Genomic DNA, 27,640 nt, shown 5'->3' with positions numbered 1-27,640 from the left:
ATCTTAGCAATTGCTCTATGAGGAAGACTAAAGCTCAAAATGAGTGACTGGACCAAGTATATCTAGCATGCCTAATGACTAAGCAGGGATTTGAATCTGGATTGCCCTGGTCCTAGTCCAACATGGTAACCACTGTACTGCACTAGCCCTTGAGTGTGTCACTGCATACGTAAGCTTGCTACCTGACCACTAAAAATGAAGAATGAAGAGTAGCATATCTTAAAATTACTGTGTGATTAAGTTGCTAGGCATCTTGAATACGTGACAGCGCTGTGAAAGGCAAAGATCTAGGTGGTGGTGATGGCTGAGAGTCATATGGATTGGAATTTTGATTATGGCAGCTACATAGGCCTCAGATCTGTCCTATTTCTTTTGTGTATTTTTCTTATCCCTTTAGGTACCTTATCAACTTTCTGCTGGATGCCACCTTGGGAATGCTGCTAATTTACGCTGGTGTGCGGGCAGTAAACAGCATTGTTGAATGGCAGCAGTGGGAGTCCCTTCGCTTTGGTGAATATGGTAAAGATTTTGATGCCTTAGAAAGGAATTCTTTTGGGGCTGAGCTGCTTAAATAACTTACTAGATGGGCAGTTTTAATGTATTTGGCATATCAGCACCTGCAACTGATTTCCAAAGGTGCAGATATTTGATTGCTATACATTGCCAAGATGCAAGCTGGAGTGAATCTCCTAACAAAGCAATCAGAAAGCAGCACATCAGCTGGCTGAGAATGATGGCTGTGGTCTGCAACAGATCTGGGTTTTTTCCAGCATTGAGACATAAGGACTTTAGTCTTCTGCTCTCTCAGATGACTCCACCTTTTGTCCCTTACGATTAGAACTGCCTCCCAGAATCAGTTAAACGTTAATGCCCCCTTCTCTTACTTCCTTCAGATACCAGCTCACAACCCACCTGCTGTGTGAAGCCTTCACCCGCTAGTCCCCATCCCCTAGTGTCATTAATACTATGTAATTGAAATAGTAAATATTTTTCTTCTGTTTTCCCCTGCATCCATTTCCCTTCCTTTGTCTCCTACGTCAAATTTTAGATTGAAAGACCTATCCTCTTGTGTTTTTGTAAAATACCACTCACGTTACAAGCATGAAATATATAATAATTTGGACCTGGAATAATACACAGTAAATCTCTACTCACGGGTTCTCCCCCTCTGTCTCATCTCCATACCCAACTGCAGTAGGAGACTTGCTGTATCTGTTAAAGCATCCTGTACAATTTAGAACTCTAAATGTGCAGATTCTAAATTCTACAGGCAGCATCCACAAACACAACAGGCTCCCTGTTGCAGGCGGGGAAGAACTACCCAGCACATCCCCATTCTTCCCTGTATTGGATAAAGAAAAAGAGAAGACTATCACAGGCTCATGTGAAGCCTCTCCCTGACTTGGTGGAAATATTTCAATGCTGAATCGTGTCTAAATTGAATTTCTTACTATCCACCCTCAAAGCATCCTGCATCTAGGAGATCCTGGAAAGTCCTTCTATTCTTAACCCAATAGGGAGTCTTGAGCTCATGGATGTGCTTTTCTCCTCGGGTGAAATGGCTTTGTACAGTCACTGGGTTTATCTTTGTCTCAGATTTTCCTGAGCCCAGTATTCATTTCTTCCCCCACTACTTTCAGTTGGGTAGTGGATTCAGGGAGACTCCAGATGCAAAAAAAATAATAACTCTTCCTCCTTGCAAAGAGATTTGCTCCCTGCTCATATTAGATTGAGAAATAAATGTCTTTGCACTTAAGTCCTGAAAGTGTTTAGGATGCCTTGGAGATCAAAAGTCAGAATTACTGAGGTTCAGCAGTGCAGTTTTGGCCAAGTTCCAGAGATGAACTTTAGGCATGCCCAGTGGGATTTCTGACTCTGCGCAGAAATCTCTTGCAATATCACAAACTGCTCTGCAAAGCTTCCTCTGTTTCAAAAGTGCCAGGTGGGAAGTAGACTAAAGGAAGAGAGTATTTTAATTCATGCTTAAGATTAGGAAAATGAGCATTCTTTTCCCCCCTGAGTTAACTAATGAAACACTCCCTGACCTTTCTTGCATTTTCAGATTGCCTCCTATGAGCTCATTCACTTTCCTAGATGTATCATTTGATCCCTAGCGATAGCTTGATATTACTTCAGTAGGACAACAACTCTGTTCTCATATTAAAAGCCTGTCTTTTTATGGATTTAATTTGATAGTGTCTTGGGAAGAGAATTGATACCTCAACATATGCAGGAGGAGCTGCTGGTGATATGGCAGATTGAGTTGCATGGGGAGAGTGAGGGAAGTCTGAGTCTAAACGCTGGCACTTGTATTTCTTTCACAGCCTCATTTGATTGATAGTTATATTACATATGGGTGCTACTATTTCAGCAGAGAACAAAAGTAACATAATAAGTGAGAACCAAGAAACTGCTAAAATGCATGTGTGCATTTTCTGACCTGTGGTCAGGAATGATGGCAAGTGTAGTTTGCATCACATTGTCCACCCTTGGGCTGTAGCCTTGCAAGCTTCCTACTCTCTTCCATGTAAATTCTCCTTTATTTTGTCAGCATTAGCTACAGTGCAGCATTACGTCTGTACAGATGCTGATCAGTCAGCTTTCAAACAGAGCTTAACACTTGAAGTTGATCCTCCAGGGGTTGGTGCAGATGTAATGCTTATACAATGGTTAACACCATCACACAGAATTTATATCTACATGTAATAAGCATAAGAGGTGGAAGTGTGCAATCCTCTTCCAATCTTTTAACCATATTTAAAAGAGTGGCAGCATTATGTCTGCATTCATTACCATCATCATTTTATTTGTATGCCGCCTTTCCATAGTTAAACAAATGCTCTAGGCGGCTTACAACATGACAAGATTTACATACTTACCAACATAACAGAAGTCACAAGCAGTAAATAAAACACAACCAAAAGTACACAACCAAATAGAAAACAATTTCCACATAAATCATAAAATCTAAAACTAAGAATACAGCATTAATATCAATCACAATATAAAATGACATAGATAAAAAAAAGCAATTTTAAAAAACGGAAACAGAGCCCTCTCTGCTCAGCAGCAGCAGCAGCAGTTCTTTATGGAGCCTGTCAGGCCCCTCCCCAAGCCAGGTGGAGAGAAGGAGGGCAGGGCCCTTCAGGTCAGTCCTTGCAATGCTTGCAATTGAGCAATGCTTTGAATGGAAAGGCAGCATCCGCCGAATTATCGGCTGTTGTCTTTTCTTCTTGGCCTCCTGTCATTCAGTTAAGGTAAACTTGGGCTGTGCAAAATGGATTTTGTACACCAACTGCTAAGCTATTCTAAAACGGAGGCTACTAAATTTCTGTTCCAGTCTTGAAACGTTTATTGGGGGAGGGAAATACTTTTATTTGTTTGAAAGTCTTACTACTATTCCTACTTTAACCTGAGACTAAGCAGTGCAACAATGACTTTTGCATTTATCTTTTGTACACAGGTCCATTCATACTTGTATGTATCTGTAATGAGGAAGTTGGGCATATAAGTGAGGGTTTTCTAAACTGACGCCAGCATCAAGAAACTAATTCCTGCTTTGGCTTCCCTACCTGTTTATCAGGACACTTCTCTGGTGAGGGAATTCCTGCGGTAAGGGAGACATGCAGTGTAGAATGTAGTGTAGAAAGAGAAACAGCCCTCAAATTTTGGTTCCCTTCCCATGATATTTAAGTAAAGCTGTTTATTTCCTCTGAAAATGGTGGAATAGCTTTCAACCAGTATTTGATACACAGATAATGAGTTTCTCATGACTGACTAATAATAATTTTATTTCACAAGCACCTGGATAAATCCTAAGATCTCTATACAATATAAAACAGATAAAACACAACCCGCTTCCCACCAGACTTGTAGTGCGAGTGAGCAGAAGGGAAGGGGCCACGAAATACAATTTTGAAAGCCTGAGCTCTGCCAAAGCAAAATACATAAACTTGCTTCTTCTTTTTTAATGGCAGCTGGAATCCCTTGTAACTTGCAAGTTGCCAAAATGTGTCTTTAGTACATGTGAAGAAAAGAAGGGAAAAGAGGCTAAGGAAAGGCAGCTTAGTGTGTTCTTTAAGTGTGGCCCTTCTTCTTGCTTCACACTTTGCTTAGTTCTATACAGTGGACCCTCGGGTAATGTAACTTTCGGGTTGTGAACACGGCAAACCTGGAAGTGTATACTTCCGGGTTTCACTGCATGCACAGAAGCGCTCTATCGTGCCGTGCGCAGAAGCGGCACCTCACGTTGTGGACATTTCGGGGTACTTAAGGACCCCCGAAACAAATTAAGTTTGTATCCGGAGGGTCCACTGTATAGGAATTGTGAGGTGTGTGCATCTGAAGGTACTGTGGAATAATGAGATTTGCTACATTGGGTGACAGGAGGCACCCATGCATGACAGTACATGCATGTAATTTAACATGAGTCTCATTGACTCCAGAAAAATATATGAAGGATTGCTGTCTTCATGTGGGAGAATTTCAAGGTTTGCAGGAATACACAGAATTCCTCACTGCCCCATGAGAAATGAGCATGCTCTCTTGCATCCAGTAGCCACTAAGAATATTGAGTGTCAATTGGAAAAGAAAATTGGGTTTGGGAGTGAGTTGGTCTGCGTCTTGTATATCCTTCTGAGTGACTTCTTTTCTGGCAAGATGCTCCAAAAAGGGACCTGAAGGATCTTGATCAGGAGAGTATTTGGAGCCACAAAGAAATGTTTGTCTCTTCCGGTGTTTCTGTGGGGAACAGCAATAGAAAAAGGGAACTATGCTGCATTGAGGGGGGGATGAGAGAAATCCTATACAAAGATTGTATATTTTAAATGTTACTATTGAAGCATTAAGATATATTAAAAATGGGGTACTAACCTGCAAATAGAGAGAGCTGTGGGTATATTCCAAATTCCATTGAACAAAGAGAGCTGGTTCCCAATATACCAATTCAAAATCTGGACTGGAGAAAGAGGCTTGAATTTTTATTGCTTAAATGTTTATTAATAATCTGTAATTAACTCTAGACAGAGTTATATATTTAATTGGCGGTGCATGGGATATACTTCAACAACACTCTTTATTAGAAATTTCCAGACTTCAAAGCGTTAAGTGCTCAAGTGTTATATAGCACTGACATAAAAAAAGATTATAAACATCAAGACCAGCAAGTAAAATATCTGGTGCATGTCTTTCAAAGCCATGCCAGAAAAGGAAATGACCAGGGCCCATTCCACATTACAGCTGTTTGAAGGTATTCGAGTTTCCATTGCAGCGTTCTCAGGCTCAGCTGTTAGTCTGTATTTGAAGATACCACGAAACTGACTTGAAAGCAGAGAGGGAAATATCATAAGAAATAGCTGCATTCTAGTTGTGCTGACACTGCTTATTGAGAACCATTACAGCAAATCAGATCATGTGCAGAAGCTTTTTAAAACTCGTATTTTAGCTAGTGCTTCGTCCTCTTATCCAATTCTCATATGTGAGTAAACAGGAAGACTCAACTCCACCGGGTTTGTTTGCTTTTTTAAAAAACCCAAATTTGTACTAGCCTGTTTCAGGTAGTCCATTTCCCTCCAGAGCAGTAAGATAATTAAAAACTCCAAAGAATCCTATTGCGGCTTCAGCTAAATAATTGTAAATAGTATTGAGAATGTGATGGGTTGTACAGCAGCTATGTTTGAGATATTAATATGATCCTAGTAGACTAGAGAGGAGTGAATAGTGTCAATCTTAACAAGCTTGTCTTCTGTACATGGGAAAACAACCACGCAAATAAGGAAGCTCTGTCGTCCCCTTCTCCTTGTGCCCTCCATCTTTCCCAACACCAGGGTCTTTTCCAGGGAGTCTTCTCTTCTCATGAGGTGGCCAAAGTACTGGAGCCTCAGCTTCACGATCTGTCCTTCCAGTGAGCACTCAGGGCTGATTTCCTTAAGAATGGATGCGTTTGATCTTCTTGCAGTCCATGGGACTCTCAAGGGTCTCCTCCAGCACCATAATTCAAAAGCATCAATTCTTCGGCGATCAGCCTTCTTTATGATCCAGCTCTCACTTCCATACATCACTACTGGGAAAACCATAGCTTTAACTATACTGACCTTTAACTCATCCTTATTCCTTAGTTTATCAGTCATAGTTACTAATTCTATGTATTATATCAATTTGTTCTACCAAATTTCCTTGTTCTGCCAAATCTCTTTTTTCCATTTTTTCCTTCTTTCCCATTTTTTGTTTGATAGCATTTCTTCTTGCGTTCCTTTTTCTTCTCATTTTCCTTTTTCTTCTCCTTTTTCTTCTCCTTGCGTTCCTTTTTCTTCTCATTTTGTCAAGGCTTCCATTTTTATGGGGGAATGCCCTCTGGTATATTTGACGCAGCTCATTCACTATGCTGGTGTCTTCCTGAGCTTGATGGCACTTTCCACATCTAGGGCATACATTGCAGCTGAGCTTCAATTATTATGCATAGCTGTCAACTTTTCCCTTTTCTTGCGAGGAATCCTATTGGAATAATGGAATTTCCCTTAAAAAGGGGGGGGGGGGAATTGACAGCTATGTTATTATGGATTTGAATAACCTTCAAGTATTCTAGAGAGCTTTGTCTCTTTTGAACTTTCATTTTACTAGTCCCCTCATTTCTTATAAGCCTTCTCTTTTGAAGTCATGGCTGCAAATCCCGGATTTGACCTCCATAGAGGAAGAATAGTGACTCATTTGTATGGGCACTAAACTGTGAAAAGCTACCCAGTGACATTTTGCAGAAGTTTAGTGAAGGGTCCATTACCTTTCAGTATTTTTGTTAACAACTTTGAAGGAATGGGCAGCACCCTTGATGATGTGATGAAAGGTTTCAGGATTAGGCTGAACACACACGTGTCGTAAGAAGGCACAGATAACGTGAAGAGTCTTTTTTTAAAAAATTGTTATAAGTGCTATTGCAGTTAGCTGTTTGGTGTTTTGTAACAGTCACTGGTTAGTCACTATTACAGGAGGTTAGTTTTCGTTTTTTGTTTGCTCAGTCCAGAGACAGTGTGTGTATTACATTTTAAGTTTTGATTAGAAGATGCAGCCATTTGCCACACACGACACAACATGAAAGGTGGTGGGGGTTTTTTGTTTAGGGGTAGGTTCATTTTGTAAACACAGAATGTTAGAGGAGCCCTCAGGGCACATGAGAAATGAATGCTTCCACCTTTGTGTGTGTTCAGTTTCAACTTCTGAAATCATGTAAATCTGTCTTAGAATGAGATTAAACAGTTTTGTTTCCAAATAAGTGATAACCAAGAATCTAGTAGTTTTGCTAAAGATTTCATAGTGTCTTCCTAGCTACTCAGATGCGATTTAAGCTTGCTTGCTTGCTAACCATTTGTGTTTTGTTTTGTAGGTGACCCCCTTCAGTGCAGTGCTTGGGTGGGCCAGTGTGCATTGTACATAGTCATCATGATGTTTGAGAAAACCATCATCATCATAGTTCTCCTAATACCTCAGTGGAAAGAGGTTTGAATCTTGATATACATATATTTAATAGATAGAGAGATAGACAGACCATATAGTAACCAGTGCTATAATTTAATTCAATGAGACTAGTCCTGTGCCAACAACTGAAAATATTTGTGGTGGCTAAGCCTTAATAGTAAGATACCCTATTGAATTTGTAGGGTATGAATAACCATTTATTCAAAAACCTTCCTTCTGTCCTGTTGAGTAGATGTTTCAGTTACAATGTATTCTCTCAGGTTCTTTCAACTAAGTCATACTCTGAGTAGACTACCTGAAATCAATGGCAAGCTTAAGTCCATTGACGTCAATGGGACTTCTTTGGGTATGACATTGTCGGCTAAAATCTGTATATGTGATGGTAGACTCCCAGATAGTGAATAGGATCTTATCATAGACTCTAGGGCAGTGCCAAGCATCTAAATATGAAAAATATGAAAAATTAATAGATCACATGGTAAACTAGAAGCAGGTGACATGCCTATATGTTCTGCAACTACATGCAGTTTCCACCACCCCTCTTTTTCCAGTTTGATCCTTTTTCTGAATTCTGCTTTCATGAAGCTGACTAGAAAATTGCAAGGCCTGCAACTATCGATCTGCCTTGTATAAAGAAGTTCCAGATGCAGAGGTCTCTGGTTCTTGGAGCTAACACTATTCAGGGCTTTGAATAGTATTTCCTAGGCCATTTATTTCAAAATACACTTGTTGCTGACCAACAGTGCTTTTTAATCATTGCAGATTAAAGCAATTAAATGTCCGGATATGTTTAATGTTCAATTTATTATTTCAAACCCTAGTGAAATAGGTACACATCTTAACATCATTTAAGAACAAACCTAATATCGTCATTATACTACAGTGGTGCCTCGCAAGACGAAATTAATCCGTTCCGCGAGTCTCTTCGTCTTGCGGTTTTTGCGTCTTGCGAAGCACGGCTATTAGCGGCTTAGCGGCTATTAACGGCTTAGCGGCTTTAAGAAAAAGGAAACAAACTCGCAAGAACTCGCAAGACGTTTCGTCTTGCGAAGCAAGCCCATAGGGAAATTCGTCTTGCGGAACGACTCAAAAATCGCTAAACCCTTTCGTCTAGCAAGTTTTTCGTCTTGCGAGGCATTCGTCTTGCGGGGCACCACTGTATAGGTTGTATCCAATGGTATCTGTGCATGAGTGGAACAGACTTCCACTCCTGCAAGAGGACTTCACCATCTTTGCCTTCCTTGCAGCCCTCTCATGCTCTGAAAAAAGTTCAGTCACATAATGTTGGATTTCACTCAGTAAAAACTATTTCATTTCTGTCCCCTCAGCTCTTCCCAACCCCACGTCCCTTTAACTTGATGCCACATACAGTGAAAAAAGATAACCTGAAAACTCAGTTGTACATGTATGTAATTCCATAATATTAATGTGCTTCTTTCTCTCTTTGCAGGTAGCTGTATTGAATCCTATAAAGAATCCTCAGTTGGAGCTGGCTATTGTCATGCTAATAGTCCCCTTCTTTGTAAATGTTGGTATAAACAAATGTTTTCTGGATATTTAGTGTGTTTAAAAATATTTATACTTGGGAGTGCAAATACATTGCAGTGGCACTTGACAGAACATAAAAAGCTGATGCCATAAAAATGTAAAAGGTTAATTGGCTTTGAACATAGCATTTAGTTGTAGGACAGGTATCAATTTTTTCATCATTTCTAAATCCTCTTCAAAGAAATAGTGGTTTCTCTTCCATTATGGTGATTGTAAGAACATTAATGGATAAGTGGGAACCGCCCCCCATGCACATACACACTTTGCTTTCAAAAGTAGGGAATAATCAGAAATCATTTTTAAAATTGATTTAACTCCCATTCAGATTGAGGCACATAAATTGATTTGAGCTGCTTGTCTGTTCTTTGACTGTGTTCCACTACTCCGTGAAGCTAAGCGTGCTTATTTTAAAGGGGCATTTTTCTTACACAAGTAAAGGCTCCTGAAGATCTGCACACGTTCTGTTGGAAGTACGTGCAGATGCACACTAAACAATGACCACATTGCTAAGTGTAGCACTATTTGCTTTTTGTGCCAAACAGTATGTTTCTGTCCATAGTTTTCTATTATTATTATTATTATTATTATTATTATTATTATTATTATTTATTATTAATACCCCACCCATCTGGCTGAGTTTCCCCAGCCACTCTGGGCGGCTCCCAATCGAGTGTTAAAAACAATACAGCATTAAATATTACTGCTATACTGCTAATATGCACTTATATTTACACAACATTGGGAGCTATGAATAATTATGATACTTTGCTGTTTAATGCTGTTATTTCATAAGTTAACCAGCTGTATTTTGTATTTCATGTGCTTCTCCGTTACAATCAGTTTTAAAATGCTTGACCATCATCTGACTTTTCAAGTGGCTCAAGGGAACAACTGTGTACAGTGTAGTTGGGCATGGGGCTTTTCGCTCTTGAAATATTTTAAAAGAGGAAGCAGTTTTGCACCAGGCACAAATTGAGTAAGGTTTCATATGTCAAAATTAAGATCTTGCCTCAAGTCAGGAGGACAACAGGATGCTTTTACACACCACTGTGCTCCCATTGCTGCACTCAGATAAATAACTTTCATAAATGAAATATGTGCAGCCTTGTGCAGCTGATCTTTCCAGAAGCAGCATTTATAATAGATGGGTCACTATCTCATGTATCTCACATCTGATAACATGTGTGACTAAAACATTTAAAGGATAATCTAATCAATATTCAGCAAGACACTTCAAAGTGCAGCAAAGTCCTAACTCAGAGTCTTCAGTGAATACCAAATCTGAAGCTGGCACATATTTCCAGTCAATCTGTCTGCCACTCTTTATTTTTGCAATCATGAGCCACATCAGAGGGCACTCAATTTAAATATATGTTTGCTAATATAAAAGTGGATAGTTTTTTGTACTTCTGTTGTCTTGGTAGTTTTTTCTTTGCATTATCTTACCTGCTGAGTAATTATACAGGAGAAATGTGAACATTCACTACGGGTATAATAATTCTCATATAGAAATGAGTTTTTGTTCAATATTCTAATCCACTAAAACCAATTTTTTATTTTCTAAGCATGTAGTGAAATGTGCTACACCTGGGTACCTTCCCGATGTTGTAGACTATAACTCCCATCATCCCTAGCCATCGACCAGGAAAGCTGAGGTTGATGGGATTTGGAATCCAACGACATCTGAGAGGGCACCAAGTTGACTACTCCTTTTTGAAACATCTCCTTCATGTTTTCTTTATAATTGAAGCTGCTGAACACAAGTTTAAGGTGCTCAGCATTCTTAGTGGCCCATTTAACTTTATTTGTGTGTGTGTGTGTAGATAGATAGATAGATAGATAGATAGATAGATGCAGTGGTACCTCGGGTTACATACGCTTCAGGTTACATACGCTTCAGGTTACAGACTCCGCTAACCCATAAATAGTGCTTCAGGTTAAGAACTTTGCTTCAGAATGAGAACAGAAATTGTGCTCCGGTGGCGCGGCAGCAGCAGGAGGCCCCATTAGCTAAAGTGGTGCTTCAGGTTAAGAACAGTTTCAGGTTAAGTATGGACCTCTGGAACGAATTAAGTTCTTAACCCGAGGTACCACTGTAGATAGAGAGATGATAGATAGATAGATAGATAGATAGATAGATAGATAGATGATAGATATAGATAGATACAGAGTCTTTACTGTAAGTCTCTTAAATATGACTGCTGTCTTATAGATTGAATGACAGATAGCACTTAACACTGACTTCTCCATCATAACAGGCATTCATGTTCTGGGTAGTTGATAACTTCCTTATGAAGAAAGGGAAAACAAAAGCTAAACTTGAAGAAAAAGAAGCTGGGCAGGATTCAAGGAATGGAAGCAAAGTTCGATACAGGAGAGCAGCCTCACACGAAGAGTCTGAGTCAGAGGCAAGTTCTGCATTTGCTATTCCTATAGTTTACAGTAAGCAAATGAGAAGGGAGTGATGGCGCAACCTTATGTAACTTTAGCTTTTGCTTTTATTCCAATAATGGTACTGTATCTACTCCTTTTTGCAGTGTTGATAAAGGGCAAGGTCAATAGTTACTTAAAGACCCAAGTGACTCATACATACTACTTGTTTAGCTTACAACACTTCCCTCTCCCCCTTATAAAAGTGTGTTTGCATTTGAAGATACTTTTGGGTGAGTGAGGGAAAACAAATACGAGTTGTGTCTAATTGCATGTCAAAATTTTGCCTATAGATCCTAATTTCAGCAGACGATGAAATGGAAGAATCAGATGTTGAAGAGGATCTTCGGAGACTGACTAACTTAAAGTCTGTAAAGAAAAAGAAGCATCGATTTGGTCTGCCTGTATGACAGATTCTGTGGCCTGCACATTTGCAGGTTTTGTGACAGATGCTTCTATGGACAGTGGATTTTTCACTTGGCAACACTATGCTTATTGCCTGGAAACTGACTCAGAAGAAACAGAACATGGATAGTGAGGAAAGCTACCTGTTCAGTTGCACTATGGAAACACTGACCAAATATGCAAGAGTACCTTTTCATCATGGGTGGAAAAATTCTTGTTACCAAGGTGATTTGTACGCGACCCTTTTGAAAAAGGTGCCATAGAGCACCATTGTTTCTGCTATGGTTCCTGAACGATATTATGAGAGAGACGTCGGATTAACAACATTTGAATCAGTATGTTTTATTACTAAAAAAAAGGCTTTTGCAACATATTCCTAGGACAGAATAGTTTTGCAGTTACAAATCGTAACTTAATATTCTTATGTAACTTTACTTCTTAAGGGTACTTTTGGCTGTCAAAGTTGCCCCACCCCCTACCCCAAAGCTCCTCTAACCTATTTGAACTTTTATATTTAAGTTATATTTTCATACTGGGATATTTAAGGATTGTGTTTGTCAAAGAATATTATGTTGTTACTTTCTGTGTGTGGTGAAAAGGTCAAAAACTTGCAGCAAAAAGAAAATTTTTTTCATTGTGTCTGTCATATAAAGGAGAGTCATGTGACAAAGGGAAATGGTGGCCAAGTGGCTACTAGTTACACATGGCCTTGAATGGGAGCTCTGCGCAAGCCTGGCTAAACCAAAACACAGTGAAAGGCAGCAAGTAGTTGGCAGATTAAATCCCTGGTCACTTCTGTGACCTGAAGACCATTTGGTGTATACATGGTCCTGTGCACTTTAGCATAAAAGCAACAATAATTGGCAATTCTATTTGTCGCTGAACATTTTAGAGACTTCAGTAATGTTGGTTTCTTAAGTGCTTGCAAGTCTTCTGAGCCCATATCTCAGCTATTCCAAATCTGAAGCAACATTCCTTTTCTATGTATATGATATTACAATCTTTCCTTGAAACGATAACAGGTGGGCCTTCGTGTGATCGACAGCTATGAATAGTGATGTAACAGGATTTGTAATTCTGTTCTTCCTTAGAGCATTTCTTACTGCTACAAAGAGTGCTGATCACTTTTAGCAGTAACTCATTCCTCAATTTCCTAAGAACAAAATAACAGCCAGAGGTAACAGCACCTAATGCATATACTCGCCCATTAACAACATCATGGTAGTTGCTGCTTTTGTTGTTCTGCTATCCTATGGTAACTCAGAATATCTCTCTTGTCAATGGAATACTTGCCTACCTGATTTGGTGCCCACGACTTATTTTGATGCTAGTTACTATTTGGCAGTTTTCCATGCTCATTTAAATCTTTGATACAACAAAACAGCAAAAGTGTTTTCAGAATAAGAAGGGGGGGGGGATGCAAATCTGTAATTTATGGTATCTGAATATCAGACTGTATTTCAAGCCTTACAACACTTTCAACGACAGGAGCTCGGACTTTTCAGATATATTTTTTTACAGTTTTTATATGTGTAGTCTGTCTTAAGTGCGGTCGGCTACACAGGCAGCTGGTGTTGGGGGATATCACTGGACTTTGGGGGGTACAATGCAAGGCTCCATTGTTGCTTTTTGCTAGCTTAACAGCGGTAGTTCTGAGGGGAGTGACATTTGCCTCACTTGCCATGCTGCCCATAAGAAGCATCTTAATGGGCGATGCGTTTCGGAACTACATAATGAATGGTGGGGGTTGTTTCTTTTGCACAGCATCATATCTGCAATACTTTGTTACATGTTGGTGTTCAGGCTGAAAACAAAGGGAAATGATGCTTATCTCAATATAAAGTTAAGCGAAGCCTCTATTAGGAGGCGGGGAAATGCCTGTTCTGTCAAGAATCACACCTGAAGGCAGGTTCCATCACACCTTTGTGAGATTCTTGGGGACAAATTAGATGTTTATGGAAGGCCTTCTCCCCAATACATCCACATCCTTATCCTCAGTAAGATTTATATGCAAATAACATGTATGGGCTTCCTCTGGATTGGGGCCACAGCAGAGGGGAAAGGATTAAAGCACCTCTTCTCTCCCTCATGCTTGGGTCCCCGTGCCGATGGGGTAGTCCATACCTGTAATCTATTTTTAAAAGTTCATTCAGGGACTCAAAATTGTGTGGATGGCATCTCATTTCTGCAGAATGGCAGATACGGATATGATTTGTCAATTTAATTTACTTTACCTGAGGTAGTGAAACAAACTGAGATGAAACCGTAGGCCATTTATTTATTTTTCAGTTTAATAATACCTAGCTGACTAAATCCAAAAGCTTAACTTTATTCATTTCTTCCTGTGGCTTCATTTATGTGAAATGTCTGTTTTAAACATTGTTGGGATGGGGAATTGTAAAAAATGAACCCAAAGCCTTAATTGTGTTAAATATTCCAACTTGGAGGAGACCTCAGATTTACCATTTTATTGAATAGCATGAGGCATTGGAGAGCAGCTTAATTCAAAAACCTAAAGAATAAAGGGTACTCTGTTCAGCTTTTTTGCTGCATTGTTGTATTTCACGGTGCTTTTTGTGTCTTGCAGCTTGACATGATGAAGCAGTACTGGCCAAAGATGGGTTTAAAATGCTCAGATGTCAATATGTGTGCATGGACCACATTTAAGAACAATAAAAATTGCCTTTGTGGGTCGCATCTAGATCTATGTTTCCCACAGCAGTCAGATTCCTCTAGGCCAGCCTTTCTCAACTTCGGCTCCCCATTTGTTGTTGGACTACAACTCCCATAATCCCTGACCACAGGCCTTGCCGGCTAGGGATGCTGGGAGTTGTAGTCCAACAATGTCTGAGGACCCAAGGTTGAGAAAGGCTGCTCTAGCTGTTACGCGGGACATCAAATTAATGGCCTTCTGCTGTCAAGTCCCCAGTAGCTGGTATTTAGAGGTACACACTGCTTCTGTACAGAGGTCCCGCATGGTTGTCACAGCTGTTAGATCAGTTGTCTGTAAACATCCATAAAGCTGTCAAAGCTAGTGGTCATTGCGACATGACATCAGAGTTAACATGTGAAGAAGTTGGAGAATGGCTTGAATTTTGCTCTAAGCTCTTCTGTAAAACAAACTAATTACTTTTGGAAAGGTGCAATAGAATAAAGGAACAATAATTTTGAATGGGGGCAGGGGCAGGATACAGCCTAGCTGAAATTGGCTATGTTTTGTTCTTTACAGTGCTGCATTTTTGCTTGCCCTTAAATTGATTTTGGGTGTATTGGCTTGCTCTTCAGTGAGTTTTGGCAATTTGAAGAGGGCAGAGGAAGTAGGCAAAACCTAAGTGGAACTCTGAAGGTCAATTTGTAAAGATCTTGTCACAAAAAAGTGTACTTCAGTCTGTGCTTGAGAAACCTGATTCTAATGTGACTAATGTGGTCCAGTTCTTTCTACTCTTAAAACAAAAATAGTACCGTGTGCTGAATTCAATGGAGAGACTATCAGTTTCCCCTTGCCAAATGGATGAGATCCAAAAATGAAACAGACCGTGATTTGCCTCATTGACTGTGCATGATATCATGTGCCCGACATAATTATTTGGGACATCCTGTGGTGGTTATGTAGTCATCATTTTCTGTTTTTAAACATATTAGTGTCTCCCATACGATCTTTAAATGAAATGCTGTGTGTTAATGTTGCTGGGGGGGAAATGTGTTACAAGCTTCTCTTCAGGGAAAAGACCTCATACTCGTTGATTTGTGAACCGAACTACAGCAATGCAAAGTGTTCCAAAGGCATTCCCCTCACAAGCATGTGCTTGGTTTCCAGCTATGCCTTGCTGGAAGGAAAGCGGTGGGAGGAGGGCTGTTCAGCCTTAACATTTCCTATTTTGAAATCTGGGCATCTTCGCCCCTGTGCATGGCTAATTGCAGTTTGCAGCATCCATACAAAAGCAGTGTGGTGGTGAACACAACAAAACCAGCCACATCGGCCAATAGGAAACTTGCAATACATCAAAACTTTTGTGAAAGTTTCCGGTTAAATGACAGGAAATTACTATGGTTTTACAAAGCAAATGTGTTTTTGTTTTTTTAAGGGATACTCTTTGCAATTAGGATTTTTGGGTGCATCTGGGATTCGAAATAAAAAGTAGGTCCCTTGAAGTTAAAAATGCAAGTCAAGATGTCGTCCGGATCATGTTTAACTTATGGTGTTTCATTAAAATGGAAAGAATGTTATGTACCTAAATCATGGTTTACAATAAAGTTTTGACTTAATAAAAAAATGTCCCTAGCTTTCTTCACTTCATTACCTGCATATTGGATTTATTTAATATACAGTTAACTGGCGGTAGCAGATACTGCAAAGGGGTTGGATCTGGTTACCCAATGGTCATTTCTTAACTATTTTATTGAAGATGGCCCCACATGAAGAGCACTGAGGGAGTCCAGTGTAAATTGACTCAGTGCATGAGTTATGCCTGAGACCTGGTTTCCTTTCTCCAGGTAGGGTTGCTGCAGTCAGCAAAGCAGTTGAATCTGGCAAAGGCGTTCCCAGCCCCTGAGACCATGGGTGTGCACAGAGATGGTGCCAGTTGTAGGATAACCCCCAAAGCTGTACTTGGTACTTCAGGAAAGGTATAACATCATCTAAGACAGGTTGAATATCTCCATCCAGAATTAGAGTTCCTAATCAACAGCTTGTCTAGATGAAGTTTCATCTTGTTTGCCTTCATCCATATCCCCTTCCCCTCAGCTGTACTTATCTCAGCAAGGCCTACTTCTTTCTTTTGGAATTTAGCTGGAGAGAGTAGTGGAAATTGATATTAAAATGACCCAGAAGATTGACTTTTTGCTGAGGAGAATTAGCAACTGGGAAGTTCAAGCACCTCATTTTCCCCACTTAAATTTTCTCCACAGTGAGTGTCCCTACCCCAACAGTGGGGGAAAGACTCCTTTTAACCCTCATTACAACTAGTTCTGCCCTACTGGCTTTCCATGAGATTTATGTATGTATGCCTAATACTGCAGCCTAAATTGAGCATCTGCATCACAAAGCACTGCCCTTTAAGGCTATAAATAGAGGCTCAGAGGGTTCCCTTAGAGCAACTACTTGTTCAAGCAGAAAGGACAAGACTTCCACATAGTTCTGCTGGCCCAGCTGTCTTTTCTTGTCACTTGTGTGGTTCTTCTCGCTTCAGCCACACAGCTCAGTAAATGCTGTGAACCTCAGTCACCGCTAAGAATAAACCTCTCAACATCAAGGCTGTGTCAACCTCAAACACTCCAGGAACTAGATTGGGAAGATGACCCAGTAGACTGACCTCACACAAGAGTCTATAAAAGTTAGAGAAAGCCGACTACTTCAGCCTTTGGATTTTAAACAAGGAGACTACTGGTACTCTTAGTGCGAGTGCTGCAGCAATGTCACAGGTATAAATAGCTTCTTTTTTTTCCCCTTTGTTTTTCTAGCATTAATACTGGTTAGCATTGTGCTTATCTGCAGCTCTGTCAATGCTATAGCTGCAAACTGAGTTGGCAAAGGTGGTGCTGCACAGCTTTGGGATCGGGGGTTCAGCAATTAACTATTCTAGCAAGTTTTGGGGACTAAGAAAAATGTGTTTTTAGCTTTCTCCTGCTATCCTGCTTTCCCCCTTCCAGTATCAGTGAATACATTTAAGGATATAGGTCTAGTGTTTTAATACATGCTAATATTTTTATAGAATTCTTGAATCTTAGGGTTATGTGCGTGTTCAGCTTTGCTTGAGCAATGATAGCTCAATCTTTATGACATAACATTCTGCTAACTTCTGACAACAGAATAAAGTTTGCTGTTGAGGCAAATGTTTTACAATACTTGAGTTAACAGTTGGTTGGACAATTTGTAAAGCTGGACTTTTCTTCCTGTCCACCTTTCAAGATGAGGTGGGCGTTTTTTTGCAGGGGAACATTATGCTAACAAGGGCTCAGAGTGTAGAGCTGCCTTGTATGTCGGATTGCCATGTGTTCTATTTTTCCAGGACGCATCCCCTTTTTCAAGAGTAGAATTTGAGACAAATTGCACTTACTTGCTTTGATTGGCAGTCATAGCATCCTCTTTTTTGCTCTTCAGAATATGGCAAGATAGGGAGTTTTCATCATGCAAACCATGCTTTCCTAATGGAACCAATTATATCAGGGCTAGGACGAAAGGGAATTTTGGAGCAGATTAGGCGCACAGGCAGCAAATATTCAGAAGCTGTTTTAGGAGGCTGTGCCTAGGAATTTTGTTCTGCTTAGTGTCTGTTCAAAGTAAATATTCACTGAAGGAATACTAGAGATGTTCTAAACAAGCACTCATTTCCCTGCCACAGTTTCAGATAAATGGTAGGATAGATTGTTGGTATGGCAAGCACAGGAATGGTTGCAGGCTGAAAGCTTTGCCCATGACTAAATTTGTCACTTCATTAACACTGGAAATAATGTGTTCACTGGCAGGAATCGTATTATGGTCTTGATGCCAGCAGAGCTGCTGATCGCTCTTGTCTGTAGTGCTTGTTGACTGCTTTTCTATCATGGGGGAGAAGAGGTAGGGCTAGGTCTGCAAGTTCCCTGGTCTCATGGGGGCTGCTTTTAACTCATTTGGTTGTTTATAACTTGGTGAGTTGCTCCTGTGGAATGGCTGTTCCAGCATGACACAACCAGGTGTTGGCTGATCTGCAGAAAAGTACTTCAGTTATATAGGCATTATAAATCTGTGGGGATGTGGTGGCGCTGTGGTCTAAACCACTGAGCCTCTTGGGCTTGCCGATCGGAAGGTTGGCAGTTTGAATCCCCGCAACAGGGTGAGCTCCCGTTGCTGTGTCCCAGCTCCTGCCAACCTAGCAGTTTGAAAGCACACCAGTGCAAGTAGATAAATAGGTATCGCTGCAGCGGGAAGGTAAACTGCGTTTCTGTGCGCTCTGGTTTCCATCATGGTGTTCTGTTGTGCCAGAAGCGCTTTAGTCATGCTGGCCACATGACCCGGAAAGCTGTCTGTGGACAAACGCCGGCTCCCTCTGCCTGAAAGCGAGATGAGCGCCACAACGCCATGGGTCATTTACCTTTACCTTTTATAAATCTGTGGTAGCAAAAACAGCAAAGAGTTTCATGGCATCTATAAAATACACACTTTTTATTATTATGCATGCAGTGGCGTGCAGTGAATTTTTTTGTAGGGTGACAGGGCCAGAGGCCCCAGCTTCTAAGGGCAATGGGGGCGGGGGATATGTCCTGTTGTCCGTCATGTGGGCATCGCACCTCCTTCCCTAATCCAGGCAGAAGCTTCCTGGGCTTTGGAAAGGAGGAGCCAGACTTTAATATTCTGATTTACCAGGAACATTTAGGAGACTAGCCAACCCCCCTAGTTCATTGATTGCACACTATTGGATGCATGCATTTGTTAACTATCAACTGAGGATCCCACTTCATGCGCCTGGTGAAGTGGACTCTAGGGCAATTCCAGGCTGTCACTATTTTGGGGGTTCAGCCACATACTGGCAAATTCACTTTCCACAATTATTGGTAGGTCTTCTGCCACAATCTCACTTCCCTGAAAGATCAAGCTTTTGCAACAAGAAAGGTAGTTGGAAAATGCACAGAGAACTGTGAGAAAACACTTGTTTTGATACAGCATTGTCTAACCTCCCCACAACCACATCAGAAGAAATGCTCGTTAAACAGCCAACATTGTCTAACCTTTCTGCAAACAGATCAGGATGAATACTCAGTAAACTGACCATCTGAAAGCACCCCTAGTCCACAGAAGCTTATACAATGATTTATTCATCTTTAAGGTGCCACAAGACTCTACAGTAATGGTTGGTCACATGATAATTGTCACACCGAGTGCTTTGAAAATAGACACCATTTGGCAACTTTAAAGGGCAGACTAGACCTGAGTCAGAGCACTGGTTCATCAAGCTCAGTACACTTTCTACACTGGCCAACAGTGGTTGTCTGGCAGTGAAAATTCCCAGCCCCACCTGCAGATGCTGGGACTTGAACCTGGGACCTTCTGCATGCAAAGCAAATGCTCTACCATTGAGCTACAGCCATAATGTGAAATAGGCTGCTCCCCATTCTGGGCCAGATTCAACTAAACAGACACACTAGCAGAATCCATGAATAATAATAATAATAATAATAATAATAATAAATTTTATTTATATCCCGCCCTCCCCAGCCGAAGCCGGGCTCAGGGCAGCTAACAACAATAAAACAGTACAAAAGTACAGCATAAACAACATTCTAAAATCATTCATTATAAAATTAATTAATTCAAGCCTCTGGCAACCATTGGGCCAGAGCTCCGCGAAGATTGCCGAGGGAGGGAGTCAGGCTGTGCCCTGGCCAAAGGCCTGGTGGAACAGCTCGGTCTTGCAGACCCTGTGGAAAGATGTCAAGTCCCGCAGGGCCCTGGTCTCTTGTGACAGAGTGTCCCACCAGATTGGAGCCACAGCCGAAGAAACCCTGGCTCTAGTTGAGGCCAGCCTAACTTCTCTGTGGCCTGGGACCTTCAAGATGTTTTTATTTGAAGACTGTAAGTTTCTCTGTGGGGCATACCAGGAGAGGCGGTCCCGTAGGTACGAGGGTCCTAGGCCGTATAGGGCTTTAAAGGTTAAAACCAGCACCTTAAACCTGATCCTGTACTCCACCGGGAGCCAGTGCAGCTGGTATAGCACCGGGTGAATGTGATCTCGCAGCGAAGACCTCGTAAGGAGTCTCGCTGCAGCAATCTGCACCCGCTGGAGTTTCTGGGTCAGTCTCAAGGGCAGCCCCACGTAGAGCGAGTTACAATAATCCAGTCTGGAGGTGACCGTCGCGTGGATCACAGTGGCTAGGTCAGGGTGAGAGAGGTAAGGAGCCAACTGCTTAGCTTGGCGGAGATGGAAAAATGCCGCCTTTGTTATAGCTGCAATCTGCGCCTCCATGGAAAGGGAGGTGTTGAAGATTACACCCAAACTCTTAACGGATGGTGCTGGCACTAATTGCACCCCCGCAAGACATGGGAGTTGCCCCCCCCAATCCCATATCGCCCCGTCCCAGCCACAGGACCTCTGTCTTCGAAGGATTTAGCTTCAACCGGCTCCCACGTAACCATCCAGCCACAGCTTCCAAACATCTGGTCAGTGTGTCTGGGGCCGAGTCAGGATGGCCATCCATCAACAGATAGAGTTGGGTGTCATCGGCATACTGATGGCAACCCAGCCCAAAACTCCGAACAAGCTGGGCGAGGGGGCGCATAAAGATGTTGAAAAGCATCGGGGAGAGTATCGCACCCTGAGGTACTCCACGCACCAAGGAGTGGCGCGATGACAATTCCCCCCCCAAGCGCCACCCTCTGTCCCTGACCAGAGAGAAATGAGCGCAGCCATTGAAGGACTGTGCCCTGGATCCCCACGTCGGCAAGGCGGTGGTCCAGAAGTTCGTGATCGACCATGTCGAAAGCTGCTGACAGATCTAGAAGAATCAGCAGCCCCGACCCGCCTCGATCCAGCTGTCTACGAAGATCATCTGTTAGGGCAACCAGAGCCGTCTCGGTCCCATGACCAGCACGGAAGCCGGACTGGAATGGATCCAGAGCCGATGTTTCATCCAGAAAACCACCAAGCTGTTCAGCAACCACTCTCTCAATCACCTTACCCAGGAACGGAAGATTTGAAACCGGGCTGTAATTGGATAGATTTAAAGGATCTAATGATGTTTTCTTTAAGAGCGGGCACACCACTGCCTCCTTCAGTTCCCCTGGGAATGTCCCCGTGCCAAGGGACAAATTGATGATATCCCCCAGGAGGGCCCGCACCTCGTCTGGACACGCTCTAATCAGCCAAGACGGGCACGGGTCAAGAGGACAGGTGGTGGGCTTTCCAGCTCGGAAGAGTCTGTCCACATCGGCTGGGGATATCCGGTCGAAGTGGTCCAATACTGGACCCGAGGACAGTCGAGGGGCCTCCAGTTCCTTTATTGTATCCAAATTGGCCGGGAGGTCATGGCGAAGCAACAAGACCTTCTCCGCAAAAAAGCTCGCAAATGCCTCACAGCTGTGTGTCAAATTGTTATTTAAATTTGGCTGTCCCTCAAGGGATGTTAAAGACCTGATTATACTAAATAATTGCGCCGGGTGAGCGCTAGCGGATGCAATGGAGGCCGAGAAGTATGATTTCTTAGCAGCCTTCACCGCCATCTCGTAGGTTTTCATAAAAGCCCTATAAGATGTTCTTGAGGCTCCGTCACGGGCACCCCGCCATACTCACTCTAGCCGTCTGAGGTCCCGCTTCATTTTCCAGAGCTCCTCGGTAAACCAGGGAGCCCGGTTTCTGCGGGGTCGCAGAGGGCGCTTAGGTGCGATCTCATCGATGGCTGCCAGGAGCTGGGTATTCCAGCCCTCAACAAGTTCAGTCAATGAGTCGCCAGGGGGAGCAAGGTCCCGCAAGGCTTGGCGGAATCTATCAGGGTCCATCAGCCTCTGCGGGCGAGCCCAAATCGGCTCGCCACCTAAGCAGGGTGGGGGTGGAAAGTCAATCCTGGCTTTCAGAGCGTAGTGATCAGACCATGGCACCTTCATCGAAGGAGACATGATCACATCTATACCTACGCCAAAGATCAAATCCAGCGTGTGGCCTGCTTGATGTGTGGGGCCCGAAACAAACTGGGAGAGCCCTAGTGTGAACTGGGTCTTGCAACAAGGTTTCCTCTTCTCCTCCCCCTATGAGCCCCCACAAATTGGCTTGCATGTGGGTCAGGAGATCCCCTAGAACAGCGTGTGGGAGAAGAAAGGGGAAATAATTCTCTTAGCCTAAGCATTTCTGCTTGCCAGATGGAACTATCCTACTAGCGTGACAACGTATTCCTCCCCAAGTGTTCAGGCCTTCAATAGGTCCTCCTGGTTCAGGGGAACACAAAATATTTGAATGCCGTCACTGTCTGCCCATTGCTGCTGGACAGTTTTTGAAAAGCAAGCTTTTAAAAGTCAGCCTTTAATTTGTTCTTTGCCTGGCGCTGTTCTTTGCTTCCCTAGGGGTCTGAGTTCTATTTTTTTTTATTTGGTTCCCACAGTAAACTGGAAGCAAGCTATTCCCACGCATTCTTTAAATATGTAGACATCTCCATTGTTACAAATCTTTTGCTTTGCTGTATTTAAATGGCATTATTGTGTAAGCCAATTAATTTGAGGGTTTTTGTGCCCATACCAATTTATGTCTACTCTGTACCAAGATGAACATACCATCCTTATTGTTGATTTAGCAAAAAGAGTACCTCCCACTTATCATGGGCAAAGAGAAATGATTTTGCATTCGAGAAAATCTCAAAGTGGATATGTTCAGGACCACCAAGTTAAACAAAACCAAAAATAGAATTTACTTCCCAAAAATGTGCACACAAAGTGGTGGCATCTTTCTTCTGTTTTCCAAAGCAATTACACTAGAAAGCTGAACTGGGGCAAGTTAAAATGCATCAAGTTTATTTTTATATTAGGTGCTTCCCAGTGTGTAGAACACAGTGTCCAATCTGGACACACATCCTTTTTTTTTTTTTTTAAATGATATTTATTAAAGTTTCACAAGAAAAGAATCACATTAATAAAAAAAGAAGAATTTAAGAATAAAAAGAAAAATACACAATGCAAAATACAAAAAGAAAAAAGAAAAAACAGTTAAAAACAATTCCGTCTTTTCATCACTTCTTTTACATTTACTTGTTTCCCGGACCTCCTCATACCTCCCTCTTTTGTATTCCAATTCAGTTTGTTAGTCCAGCAATTTCTTTCCCTCCTTTTTAATCCCAATCCTTAATCTTAATATATTATAACATTAAATTTTTACCTATTAAAAACCAATTTTTCCATTCTTTTAACCTTTTTAATCCTAATCCTTAATCTTGATATATTTATAACTTTAAAGCCTGTACAGCTAGAAGCCACTTAACTTCAATCCAACATCACTCTAACATTCATTAATTTTGCAATATTTCTGTAAATAATCTTTAAATTTCTTCCAATCTTCTTCCACCGACTCTTCTCCCTGGTCACGGATTCTGCCAGTCATTTCTGCCAATTCCATGTAGTCCATCATTTTCATCTGCCATTCCTCCAGTGTGGGTAGCTCTTGTGTCTTCCAATACTTTGCGATGAGTATTCTTGCTGCTGCAATCTGGACACACATCCTTAAGGACAGGACATGGGCAACAGCTACTCTTGTGCATTGACATCACTTTCTCCTCATTACACAGCACTATCAATTGACATAGTCCCCCAAATTTACATAAAGTTCCTTGCCCAATGAGCTTAAATCTAATATTATTATTATTATTATTATTATTATTATTATTATTAGTGCTAGTATTCATTTCATTTCTATACCACTTTATATGGGGAAGGGAATCTCAAAGTGGTTTACAACCTACATTAAAACATCAAATAAATCAAGAATAAAACATTACTGAATAATGTATACGGTATACATCCAAAGCAACATAACTAACAGGAAATTAAAATGTTATCTTAAAGATTTCTAAATAATAACATTACAAAGGTGGTCAACTACAGAATGTACATTTAATGCACATTTAATGCAAAAAAAAAAAAAAGTTAAGCATTTCATGTGGTTACCTGAAGGAATGTGGCCAAGCGATAGGATGGAGTAGCTTAAAATGGATAAGGCAGCAAGTTACCTCTGTTGCAGTTATGCTGCTCCATCTTTTTATACAAATGTATTCCTTTTTAGCCAGCTCCTGTGAAGAAGAAGCGCCCTCCAGTAAAGGAAGAAGATCTCAAAGGGGCTAGAGGGAAGCTCTCTGGCAACCAGGAAATCAAATCCAAAACCTACCAAGTCATGAAGCAATGTGGTGAGTGTCTACTGCAATCCTTTCTGCGATATAATGTAACCTTGAGCTGAGAGCTGGAAGAATGGATGCTTGAATAGTCCTTTAAACAGCAGATTACTCAACATCCAACGCTAAGTAGATACTAGGGGCACATGTTTCCAACTGCATGTGAATCAAAGTTCTGCTTACAAGGCCGTTGCTGCAAATACAAATGTTTTCATGTTAGTGACGCACCTTTTAGACATGCATCATTTCGCGATACAGTAATTCAGTTTTACTAGCAAACAGGAGGTTAAGCTAACCCCTTTCCAGCCCTGGGAGGAGCGCGGGGAGCGTTCGCACGACACACCTACACACTGCAGCTGACACACTCATGTGTCACAACACACAGTTTGGAAACCTAGGCTGTATCCCATTAGAAATGAAACATAAACCATGAACGGCTGCCCCTTTTATGCAACAGTGTCTTGCGGTTACAAAAGCATTTCTCTCTCTCTCTCCGTTTTCTCCAGAACATGTGCCAACTGAGTTTAAGCCTTCTCTTTCCCCATTAAAAGAAACATCCCCTACCCCACACAAGGTCTTTCTTTCCTAGCAGATACAGCCATGACAGCAAGATTCTCCCCTCCCTGATAGGTTTTATACTGTGATCATAATGCTGTTTGCAGGATTACGCTACTTTTGCCATAACACTATGCTCCCAGGGCACCCCCCCAAAAAAAAATACAACTGGCCATCTGCATTAAATACTAAATGGTAAATATTCCGGCCTTATCTTCTCAGGGGAAGCTTTTCAAGATGGAGAGGATAGGTCCTTCTGTAGATAAATGTATTGCATTTTTTAAAAAGTGCATCTGCCGATGAGGTCCAAGTATCCAGCATTTCTGTGCACACTGACCCCCTGGGTGTGGGACATTATGTATATTTCAGGGAACCTTTTCACAGCTGCTGTTGAGTGTGAAGCATTCTTGCTGTGGTATTAATTGTCTCCGGTTCTTTTTCCAGAGCAAGCTGGCTCTGCTGCACCATCGATATTCAGCCGAGACCGCACAGGGGGGGAAACGGTATTTGATAAACCCAAAGAAGAGCCTCCGAAGAGTGTCTTTGGCTGACTGCCAGTTTCAAGATCTGCAGCAAATATACATGGAATACTAAACCCCTTATTTCGCTTTCACATGCACCAGTCTTATTTCTTGCGCTGTTAATTCCTTTAATTCCTAATTAACAAGAAGAGAACTTGTCTTGAAAGAAAGGCACTTATTTTTATATGGGGGGGGCTTGTTTGCTTTTTGACCTTTTTTAGCTACGTAGTGGATGATTCGAGTAGAGCAGTAGTTATTGGGCGCAGGCTGGTATTATAATGACCAATTTTGTTACAAACATACATGGATCTCTTTTATTTTATGTTCCAGAACAGTGTCTCAGTTCCAAATGTGGTTATAATTCTGAGCTGTAAAACCAATAAAGCATGGCGGTTCTGGTTTTGGCTGAGTACCTTTTTTCCCTTACAGAAAAACAACTTCCTCCCACAAATAACTGGAGGAATTTGTGTTTTCACCCATTGGTGCCCAGCGTGAAAATTACCTTAATTCTAGGTGGAAGCTCTATAGTCTATCTGCCCCAGACTTGGCTTTTGGACAGAGACTTCCACTTAGACTCCTCTAACACAGTACCCTGATATCGCACCTGCTTTAGGTTGGGATGATGTACCAATTCACCCCAAACCCTTTAATGGGTTACCATCCCACCCAATGCTTTATCCTACTGCGCCGAGTGGCAAGAGCACAGGCAGTGGACTGGAATGAAGACTTCCTGACTCTGGTCCATCATCTAGACTCCAGCTCCTTGCCTGCTCCTGGTTGGACAGTTCAATTTGTGTGTGTGTTGGAAATCTATCCTGCCATCCAAAGCAGGCAGCTGGGAAAGGACCCAAAGGTCGGCTGTGAAGAGGCGACTCTTACCCCTCTCCTCAGGGGTGGAGGAAAAGGCTGTGATGGGCCGAAACCACTGTCCACCCCCAGCAGGGTAAGCAGCCATTCCAAGTCAACACTAACAGGCAGACTAGTCTTGGCTATTGTTCTCCTCCTTACAAGATGGTGTCACCTCCAGTCAGGTGAGAATGTGGGGAAAATGCCTCCCCTTTCCTGAAGGACCTAATCCCTCAGTTGTCTCCATGGAACATGGTCACCTCTCCATGGAGCCTGGTAATGCAAATGGGGATACTTAGCTGGGCCAGCCAGGGCCATCATATTACAAGGAAGCTGGTTTCCTCTTGTATAGGCCCCAGTTTTGTAGACGGTTGAGACTCCCAGGCACAATGAACCCCCCAATTCTATAACAATAGAAGAATATTTGATGAACTACATAGTGGCACATACAGTTCAGAATGTTGTATGCTGCAAAGCAATTCAGTTGAACAATTATCCTAACATTATTGTTTGTTGAGCACTTAACCTCCCTGTGGCTTTTTTATTATTTCCCTTGCCTCCTTGCAACCCAACACCACCTCCCAAGCTATTTTGAGGGATCTCCTGACCCTCCATTGCAGACCAGGATGGGGTGGGGGCTGCAGGAGAAATTGTGTATTGGAGGGTGTATTGGAGAGTCTTCCATCAGTAGAGGGACGCTAACTGCACATAATCCACTGCTTTCAAATGCAAGGGGTGAAAAAAGAGCATGGGGCCACAAAGGGTGATGCTGTCATGTTATTGACTTGTCATGTTACTGAACTCAGCAATATTACTGAACTTGTCATGTTACTGAACATGAGTTAGGTAATGCTGGGGCTTACATAATCAGAAATTGAGTAAGTTACACAGGCACTCCAGTTGTCACCTAAGCCTCCCTCCAAAAATTAATATTTCCCAATCAAGAGATTGTGGCTTCCAATAGATATTGGCCCTTAAATCAACATTTAAGAAAGTATTGCATGCTGCTACAACCTCCCACACTTGTCAAG

General features: G+C 41.8%; 2 protein-coding genes across 3 annotated transcripts in view; both read left to right on the top strand.

The window, feature by feature from the left end:
* LOC308471407 (store-operated calcium entry regulator STIMATE-like) overlaps positions 1-15,541 on the top strand; it is a 31,443-nt gene extending 15,902 nt beyond the window's left edge. The window contains exons 4-8 of one of the 2 annotated variants that reach the window (XM_080995397.1): positions 398-519; positions 7,376-7,488; positions 8,918-8,995; positions 11,274-11,423; positions 11,739-15,541. In XM_080995397.1, coding sequence (XP_080851523.1) covers positions 398-519; positions 7,376-7,488; positions 8,918-8,995; positions 11,274-11,423; positions 11,739-11,855 — 580 coding nt within the window. In that variant the 3' untranslated portion in view covers positions 11,856-15,541. The remainder of the gene's footprint in view (positions 1-397; positions 520-7,375; positions 7,489-8,917; positions 8,996-11,273; positions 11,424-11,738) is intronic. The other variant, XM_080995398.1, reaches the window with a different exon arrangement.
* A 1,445-nt stretch (positions 15,542-16,986) lies between these two features.
* MUSTN1 (musculoskeletal, embryonic nuclear protein 1) lies at positions 16,987-26,165 on the top strand. Its single transcript, XM_080995404.1, has 3 exons — positions 16,987-17,271; positions 24,582-24,702; positions 25,687-26,165. Exons 1-3 carry the CDS (start codon positions 17,263-17,265, stop codon positions 25,791-25,793), a joined length of 237 nt encoding a protein of 78 aa, XP_080851530.1. The 5' UTR covers positions 16,987-17,262; the 3' UTR covers positions 25,794-26,165.
* The last annotated feature ends 1,475 nt before the right edge of the window (positions 26,166-27,640 follow it).

The sequence above is a fragment of the Podarcis pityusensis genome (assembly GCF_964106645.2).
Source record: "Podarcis pityusensis genome assembly, chromosome: 2".
NCBI lineage: Eukaryota > Metazoa > Chordata > Lepidosauria > Squamata > Lacertidae > Podarcis > Podarcis pityusensis.
Note: the sequence above shows the minus strand (reverse complement) of the source record. Positions and strands in the feature narration are given on the sequence as shown.

What these genes read in the sequence shown, in the direction of transcription:
- MUSTN1 (XM_080995404.1), top strand. An exon ending in CCAAGTCATGAAGCAATGTG is followed by an intron (nt 24,703 to 25,686) that starts GTGAGTGTCTAC and finishes TTCTTTTTCCAG; the next exon opens with AGCAAGCTGGCTCTGCTGCA.